Source organism: Mytilus trossulus, chromosome 7 (assembly GCF_036588685.1).
Source record: "Mytilus trossulus isolate FHL-02 chromosome 7, PNRI_Mtr1.1.1.hap1, whole genome shotgun sequence".
Taxonomy (NCBI): domain Eukaryota; kingdom Metazoa; phylum Mollusca; class Bivalvia; order Mytilida; family Mytilidae; genus Mytilus; species Mytilus trossulus.
Window position 1 is genome coordinate 82,771,782 of NC_086379.1, and position 8,993 is coordinate 82,780,774.

At 32.6% G+C, this 8,993-nt stretch overlaps 1 protein-coding gene across 1 annotated transcript; it reads right to left on the minus strand.

Annotated features, from left to right (window-relative positions):
* LOC134725997 (heat shock 70 kDa protein 12A-like) lies at positions 1-5,655 on the minus strand. Its single transcript, XM_063590346.1, has 4 exons — positions 5,313-5,655; positions 4,259-4,480; positions 3,426-3,579; positions 1-2,584 (listed from the first exon to the last, which is right to left on the minus strand). Exons 1-4 carry the CDS (start codon positions 5,646-5,648, stop codon positions 1,530-1,532), a joined length of 1,767 nt encoding a protein of 588 aa, XP_063446416.1. The 5' UTR covers positions 5,649-5,655; the 3' UTR covers positions 1-1,529.
* Between the last annotated feature and the right edge of the window lie 3,338 nt (positions 5,656-8,993).

The window sequence follows — 8,993 nt, forward strand, 5'->3', positions numbered from 1 at the left end:
AGTACACAAATTTTATAAACAACATGCATTATACAACATCTAGACACACATTTTTTGGTCCGCGTCTCTTGCTGTGTATGTGTCATCCGCCTTGTCAACCAGTAGTCAGACAAAATGTCACAGTCGGAAATAGAAGTAAATCGGTAATATTATCGATAATAATACGACTGTTAAAGTGTTTAAAGATCTAAGACTGTAAAAACATGTCGCTAGTTAGTTAAAGTCATATTAAACGAGTGAGTTGTGAAAAATAATCTTTATCCAATTCTTGAACCAATGTATGTATATATCATAAACTTAGTCCTTTGTGCACGATTTGATCATTATTTTCGCAAATATATCATAAAATTGTCAATTTGTTTTCTCTCTGTTTGTTATGATTTAACAAATATGGCTGCTCATTAAATGCCGTGTTTTGAAGCCGAGTTTTATCGATTATCACATTATAGTAAACAAATCACAAAAAAGCATGGGTATTGAGCACGTGTTTAACATGTATAATCAGGTATTTGTTTATTTCAATGACAGATCCATGCGTATTGCGATCACCGGATTTTTACGAGGAGGGTTACGCTCGGGTCACTATGCACACGGAAAATATGTCGGCGAATTGCTTCCTGGAAGCAAGCAATAAAGAATAAGTAAACTTCTACAAAATGTGGACAAATTAAAGAATTTCCCTCAGAAAAAAGTATATGTACATAAGTTGTATAATGAAAACTCTCCATTTAGTTATAAAAAAACATATGCATTTTTTTTTTAATTTGAGGTTTCTTATGACTTTAAGGCACAGACACATCATATCACGCAATCAATTAATAATTGTTAGGATCAAACTTATATAAGTGCCGGTTTATATAAACAATGAACGGACTATTAAACAAGTTGATTAAAACCAATCACTTTGATTTATGAGCCTTGAACACTGAACTATATATCTTAAGTTTGTACAAAGATGACAATGTCTTTCTTCGTTTAAAGAGAGATAATCATTATCTTCTACAAACTAATTAAAAGAATTCATTTCATATTATACAAAACACATACTAACCTAAACTAAATTTTCAACTGACAAGTTCCGTTTTTAAGGTATTAATACAAAGTTTGAAATTCCTTTAATCAGACAAAGTTGAGAAGATGCCTAAAGGATTAACTAATAGAAAGTTAATTTATTGCTATTTTGTGCATTTTTCTTTTGATCTTTTTTGTGATAATTTTTCATATCATGCTAATCGGTTGAGATGGAAAATTATCGCTCGAAACTTGGCGTTGCTGATGCAATTAACATGAATTTACAATGGTGTCGTAGATAAAATAGCGATCGAAAGAGTATCATTGGTCTGTACCGACTCTAGCGAGAAAACCAATCTCGTTCAGATTATCAACAATCATCTATAAGTATCATATATTCTAAAATGAACCTAGTTTGGGAGTCTAGTTCATATTATTTTTGAACAGAATGTTTGTCATGGAATGGGCAGCATTGCTTGACTGCATTCTTACTTTCAAACATGGTTTCTTATAACTGGTTATATCAATTCAAAGTGTGCAGTACACGGCGTCATTTCTCCTTCCACAGTAGCTGTGACAACCAGTTCCGTTCCACCAAACTGGAAATCGACATTAACATATCGTCTTTCACTTGTTGGGTTTGGTATATCTACTACAAGCTCCCCAAGTTTCTCACAACCTTCCTCATCTATATACTTAGTATCATCATTTTTCGACACGTAAACAGCGACTGTTACCTTAGCCTGGTTTCTCTCATACGTGTGATATTCTATTGAGTGTGTGCATCCCACTGCACAGTGTGTATTCTTTCTCATTAAGAGATCAAAGACATTTATACAACGGAACTCTCCATCGTTTTCTACTTTTCGATTGGTATCATGTTCCAACTCGTTGAAAATAGGACGTATACGTCGTCCATATGCAAACCTTGTTACCCTTGATAAAACAAAGTCTGGTGTATGACCAAATAAAACAGCGCCTTTTAAAACTGCGAGGGTCGGTTCTTCGGGCGTAACTATTCGTTTGTCCTTAAAAGAATCCTTTATAGCCTCTTGTATTATACTTGATTCCGAACATCCGCCAACAACATAAAGCGTATCAATCGTCGAACCTTCAACACGTGTGAGTACATTTTTAATTTCTTTCACTATTTCGTCAGTTATGCTTTTAAATTTTTCTCTTGCAAGTGTCATTTTGACCTGTAGTACATTGCCTTTGATTTTCAAATCGTTTTTATAAGCTGATTGACTAACAGCTTCAGAAAATGATCCTTTGTCAAATTTTTTACAGAGATCATTTAATACCGTTAGTGGTATAGACATATTGATTGTTGACTTTTTCACATTACCAACACCTCTTTTAAATATTTCAAGGTTTCGCATGAAATCTAAATAATTCAAAGTATATTCCTTTTTAAGTCCCTCCATCACATTTTTTCCAACGATAGTTTCCATCATTTCCATAAATTCCCGATCGATACGTGTACCTCCGCAGTGGTTACCTGATGCTGAACATAATTCTTCAACTTTGTCATGTATTAACTTCTTGTGTGCTACAATATCTATGGTTCCACCTGAAAAACACAGACATTATTTTACTCTTATTAGTGAAAGTGAGTACATTGTCTTTTATCTACAATGCAAATACTATTTAAAGGACAAATTTGACTAAGTTAAGGTGGAAAATATCACAGTGAAAATTTAAACCCAAAAGTCATGTAAACAGTGACAACCCCTTGGCAAAATAAAATTTAAAAAAACCGACAAGGTTGCTAACATTCCGAATTGAAGATACCACTCAGAAACTAAAAACAAAGACCCCTACCCCGAGTTTCATCTCAGAAACTTTGGGTGGTTTAATGATTCGTTTTGTTTGATCTTTTTAGGGGTCTGGTAATAAAAATTAATTCTCCCTTTTCCTGAATGCCCGAATTTAAACTATTTCAACTCTAAATTAAATTGACTATAAACAGGACAAACACAGACATAGGATTAGTTGCTCATATTCACATATAATTTTCTCTTGCAATACAATATTAGTTAACTTAATTGCACAGATTTTCTTCAATTCAAACAACATATAAATACTATGTAATAAACATAGCAGCATCTATAAATAAACCAATGTAACTAACTTCGAAACGTTGTGAGCATTTTCGATACTTATAATTTAAATTCCAATTTTAATAAATTACTATAAAACCCACCGATTTTTTTTCTCGTGTCTTACATGTATGTACCTAACATCAAACTTTATAAATATTTATTTTTGTAGAACTAGTTTAAGAACTGTTTTTATAGTTTCAATCTATATAAGTCCTACAAGTAGCAAACGGGAGAAAATCGAGTTTCAAACGAAATGAAATATATTGTTCTTAGTTTTTTATTGTTGAATTCAAGTATAAGAATACTGACCTCCAATATCAATTACTAAATAATTTGATCCTTGGTCTATCTTTGCAATGCTTCTCACTTCATATTCGTCAATAGTGCGTTTTTGATGCTGACAATATAACGCCGCTGCTTCAGGCTCTAAGGCTAAACATAGTCTGTTACTCTGTATACCAGCCTAAAAAGCTACTAATTATGAGAAATTGTTCATCTTACGTAACTCAATAACATAGCTATCATTGTTACATCGTCGATTGATTAAACAAACAAATACGACAGAGGAAAATAGTTCCAAACAGCAGACGTTTATATTTATAAAGTTCATCCTAATCGCTAATTTCATTCTTTTATGGCTAAGCTTCCTCGATACATGAAACGAATCTTTACTAAAGCATCTAGGTTTATTGCTTATCTATGTAAGATTATAAACCAAATGTAGAACAAATGTCTCCACTCGAGGCTGTTAAATTTTCAAACGTAAAAACTTGAGGCTCACCGCCCGCTTTCAAAAATTATCTAACATTTGACTTCCGTTACTGGGAAATATTGTTATGCACGAGATTCGATGTGGAATATGTTTCTCACGTGACTTGTAGACTATATTAACCAATGATCTGCAAAAAGATGTGTTCTTTCTGTATAAGACATCAGGTATCGTCGTTTTTTTCTTGATGAAACGATATATATATATAAATGAATATCCGAGAATAAGAGAAAAGTTATTTTTTAAATAGCCCTAAATATTTGAAATATATTTTACATATGTACAACGTGAAGTTATAAAATTGATATGTTTAGATATAACATAAAAATCCCAATGCAATAGACTTTAATTATAATTGGGTTTTTTTTCTTACCCTTTCTGCGCATCGTCTCATAAAGAGCTTTGATTTTGCGCTCCATATTGCTGGAATAGTTAATACCCATTTTATATCTTGCATTTTGATGTCCCTCATATTCTTCTCTATATGATTAGTCCTTAGATGATCTTTGAGTGCTTTTATGGCTGTTGAAAACACTTCTATCGCTGATAGAGATTGGCCTTTCACATCGTATAACAACATTTGCTCTGAAACGTCCTATAATATCGATGGGTATGTTTGATATCTTTTGTATACATATTGCTTCTGGCGAACAATTCGAACTACCCACCCAGTTTTTTTGAAATTGTACAAACTTAAATGTCGATTTCCCTTGTTTTTGTGCCAGTTTCCAATTTTGACGTTAGATGAAATCACACGTTTTGTTGTAATATAAGTGTGGATGAACCCCGTAAAATATATATAGTAATGATTTGGCATCCCTACTACAAATAAATACCTTTTTTATTTCCATTACTGACTTGTATAACTAATAACTTGAATTTCCAATTAAGGCTTAGAACACATATGCTACACATCAGAATCATCGATAAAAATAAACGGGTGTGGTTTGTTTTACTTTGGTCATTGAAACTGATAAAAACTGTGGTAAACAGGCATAAAATTCTAATGAGTGAACAAGCACCAGCGACGCCATCACGAGTTGGTTGACCGTTATGTAATAACCGTTTCACAAATGATATCGGATATGTTCCTTACGCCGTAACTACAATCTCCTTCCCTTTCATAAATGTGACCTGCCGAATAAGACTATTTACCGGATTTGTTTTCTCATAAACAACACGACGGGTGTCACATGTGGGGCAGGATCTGCTTACGCTTCCGGAGCACCTGAAATCACTTCTAGTTGTTGGTGGGGTTCGTGTTGTTTATTCATTAGTTTTCTATGTTGTGTCGTGTATACTATTTTTGGTCTGTTCGTCCTTTTCATTTCAGCCATGGCGTTGTCAGTTTATTTTCGATTTATGAGTTTGACTCTGGTATCTTTCGTCCCTCTTTTACTAGACAACAGAAACTTTTAAACAAGTACCTGTTGTACATGAAGTTCCATTTTAAACCTGTCAAAGAAGTAATACTCGTCAGCTTCCCCTGTTTCCTCTGTCTGCATGTCTGAATAATCATCTTCAGCTTCGTATCCAAACCGGTAATCGTCTTTTTGTGTCTTGTTTATCAGCAAACATGTTGGTGTTTTAATGGACGCCAGGTGGTATTTTTGACTATTCCATACTTGATTGGTTAGTATTTCATGAGGTTTATCAATAAAAGAAAAAGCATACCCGGAATACGTTGTTCCAAAATCTAATGCTACTACAATAAGTGGTCTCGAAGTAGCATCCGGTGCAGTATTGTCGGATGATGTCGCCATTATTTCACTACCTTTAAAATTAAAGAAACACAAACAGTTTATTGATAATTTAACACTTCCTCACTAACCACTCGACACAGTTTCACATACCTTAAATTTAGAAATACTTTGTATTTGATTTTATCTGTAAAAATTACAATTAGGTTTTAGTCTATGGGCACTTTTATTTAACACAAGCAAGAACATAGCTTCATTTCCTTACTAGTGATGCAAAAAACAAAGAACTAAAAAAGAATTTGAAAAGTTTTTAATATGACAGATATTCAAATCGAGTAAAAGATCAACAATCAATATTTCAACTGTTTAACCAACTAACTTTTGCCCTCTCCCGTTTCATAGGTTTGGGAGAAACTCGTTTATTGTATATCGGGTTTTTGATTTTGTACGCCACACGCTCGTTTCGTATCCATGCGACAATAAGTGACGCTCGAAAAAAAAGTTAAAAGGTCAGTTTAGTACCAAGATGAAGAGCATACTAAAAGGACTAAAATATCCATCTGTTTCTGTACTTCTTTTTTTAAGCCTACAGGGCAAGGTTTCAGAAAAAAATAATCTAAACACAACCATGCGTGCACGTGTCTGTCCAAAAAAATGAATAAACTCATCATAGATACAGGCTAAAAAATATGTACGTCAGACGGGCATCTCGTCTAAAATAGATTCATTAGTTTCGCAAACAAAACAACAGATTCAAAAGCCAATTTAATTAAAGTATTGACGACCTAACATTCCGAAATGTTTTGCCATATAAGCTATGGTAATTCGAAAATTCATAGTTTTGTTATCAGGTAATTTTAAATAATGATCAATTCAATGATAGTTCATGTCAACACAGTCGTGCTGACTACTGGTCTGGTGGTATATCGACGATAAAACCTCCACCAGTAGTAGAATCGATTATGTGGTTGAAAATGAATGTATTATAGACTCCACGCTTAGCATTGTGTGCGCAAAAAAAGAAACTACAACATTTTTGTTTACCGATGTTCATATTGGTTGGAAGATTTGGTGTTTGCGCTAAATTTTTGATATTCTGTTAAATTCGATGTCATTCTATTTTTTCAATCGGGTATGTGATTTGGTAAACACCTGTTGTTTAATCTGTTAAACAAACTTTATGTTGACCTTTTATTGTTTTGTGTTTCTGTTTTATTGACATACTCCCGACCTTTCCTTAAATCAATATGTAACATGCACTTTGTTTATGTACATGTCTCACATGTGAATCATATGTAAACAGTTATCTTATCTCGCTGCAGTTAAAAACAAAACGCATATTACTTAAATTATATACTAAATGATTATATCACCTTGTGTACCACTTTGTATTTTATAAAAAATTGTCTAAATTAGGGGACGAGTTAATAGAAAACCCGTCCACGTATATCACCTCCTCCAAAATAGCATAGTATATAATGGACAGTGTAACAGTGACACAATGGAGGACAAAAAAAAAAGGTCGGATTAAGAAGTTAGTCGGAATACTCAGGGTTTGTCTGCAAGGATAGGTGTATTTTTCGACCATGAAAATGTGTCGGTTAAAGCAGGCTGTTGGATTACTCAGGTGTCTGATTAGGCAGGTTACACTGTATTTATATAATATAAATGTATTTTTTATTAACATTGTCATGTTTTGAATTCAAAGGGTGATAATCTTATCTTAGCTAATCATACCTAAAAAAAAAAGATGAATTTGAATTTCGTATGTAATATTAGTAGACCATTGTTTTTATTTTGTTCGGTAAATTACTTATTTTGCACTTACTTATTCGAATGCATATATTAAGTAACATAAGTGTACTATTGCTGGAAGTTTCATGAAGAAAATATCAGAAAAAAATATATAAGTTTGAAGTGGAAACCGACAATGTAAAAACTGCAAGATTGACTTTCATTCGGTTTGGTTCATAGAAATATTCGACATAAGTGTATATTTGGTCCTTTACGAGTAATGAGATAGAATCGTTAATCAATCTGTTGGGAGTATAGCTTAACAAAAGTGATAGAAAAAATACCACACACCAAGGAAAATTCAAAACAGAAAGTATCTTATAAAATTAAAAAATCAAAAGCTGGAATGCAGCAGACTTGCAATAATAGATCAATCGCATACATTGCTCAAACATTTTTATTTAACTATTGTAACTCTCCCTTTCCAGCAATTGAGAAATTCCTTTTTTTTTATATGAAAATGCATATTTACTAGCAGTATTTTATCTTACCTACAATATACAGACGTGCGTAGTTGTCCTTCTAGAAATTACACTTTTCCTTCTTGTGTATAACTATATATAGACTGTTGATTCCCAATACTTATAAATAAATGTTTATTTTGAGATAGGTGATTCTGTTGAAAAGTACTTTCCATTCGATATATATATAATCTTAGTTGGTTTTTCCATCATATATTCTCGGACAATGAGTCTGTTTTTAGTGGTTGAATTGTTATTAATCTATTGAAATTACTTTATTCAATATAATAGATGAACATTTTTAGTATTTTAAGCAGGGGGATAAACATATAACAAATGAAATCTTTAAAACATATAGAATTTTACATGACATTTAAATATAACACTTGTCCGAGGTTGTGCTGCCGTCCATACATGTTTGTTAATGTGCTTTGTTTATATGCCGTTTTGTGTTTCTCTGTTACATATGTCGTGGCTCTGTACATATCGGCATAGTGTTATGGTACATTTTTGTGTTCCTGTCTTACAAATTTGCTATTGTGCTAGGTCTATTTACACTATTGTGTGTCTTTGTTACATATTTTATGATTTTATATTGATTTAGACTATAACACAATGTTGACTGCTGTACCCCTATTTTGACATTTTTACATATTATGTCTGTTTGTTTTGTTTTACACATCGTTTTAATAAAATTGAATTTAATGCGACTGTCATACAAGTGAAAGGTTTAGCTTACTATAAAACTAGGTTAAATCCACCATTTTCTACATAAGAAAATGCCTGTACCAAGTCAGGAATATGGCAGTTGTTATCAATTCGTTTGATGTGTTTGAGCTTTTGAATTGGCCATTTGATTAAAGATTTTTGAATTTTGGTAGGAGTTCGGTATTTTTGTTATTTCACTTAAATATTGAAAGGTCTGATGTCACACGGCCAAAGCTTGTTTAACAAAACAACCATTGCGCGTTAAAGATCAATCTCGGACTAATATAACACCTACATACAATATTGATATACTAGTAGTCATGTAGTTTTTTATTTGGTCGGGTTGTTGTCTCTTTGACACATTCCCCATTTCCATTCTCAATTTTATTTTATGATATAGTGATATCAGTTATTATAAGGGTTGCAACTTCAGAGATGTGGATTA

Excerpts from the sequence above, each read along its gene's own strand:
- LOC134725997 (XM_063590346.1), bottom strand. The coding sequence starts at position 5,648 with ATGGCGACATCATCCGACAATACTGCACCGGATGCTACTTCGAGACCA. Across the intron at positions 3,580-4,258 it reads TGAGACGATGCGCAGAAAGG|GCTGGTATACAGAGTAACAG; the intron begins GTAAGAAAAAAA and ends GTAGCTTTTTAG. Across the intron at positions 2,585-3,425 it reads TTTAGTAATTGATATTGGAG|GTGGAACCATAGATATTGTA; the intron begins GTCAGTATTCTT and ends TGTGTTTTTCAG.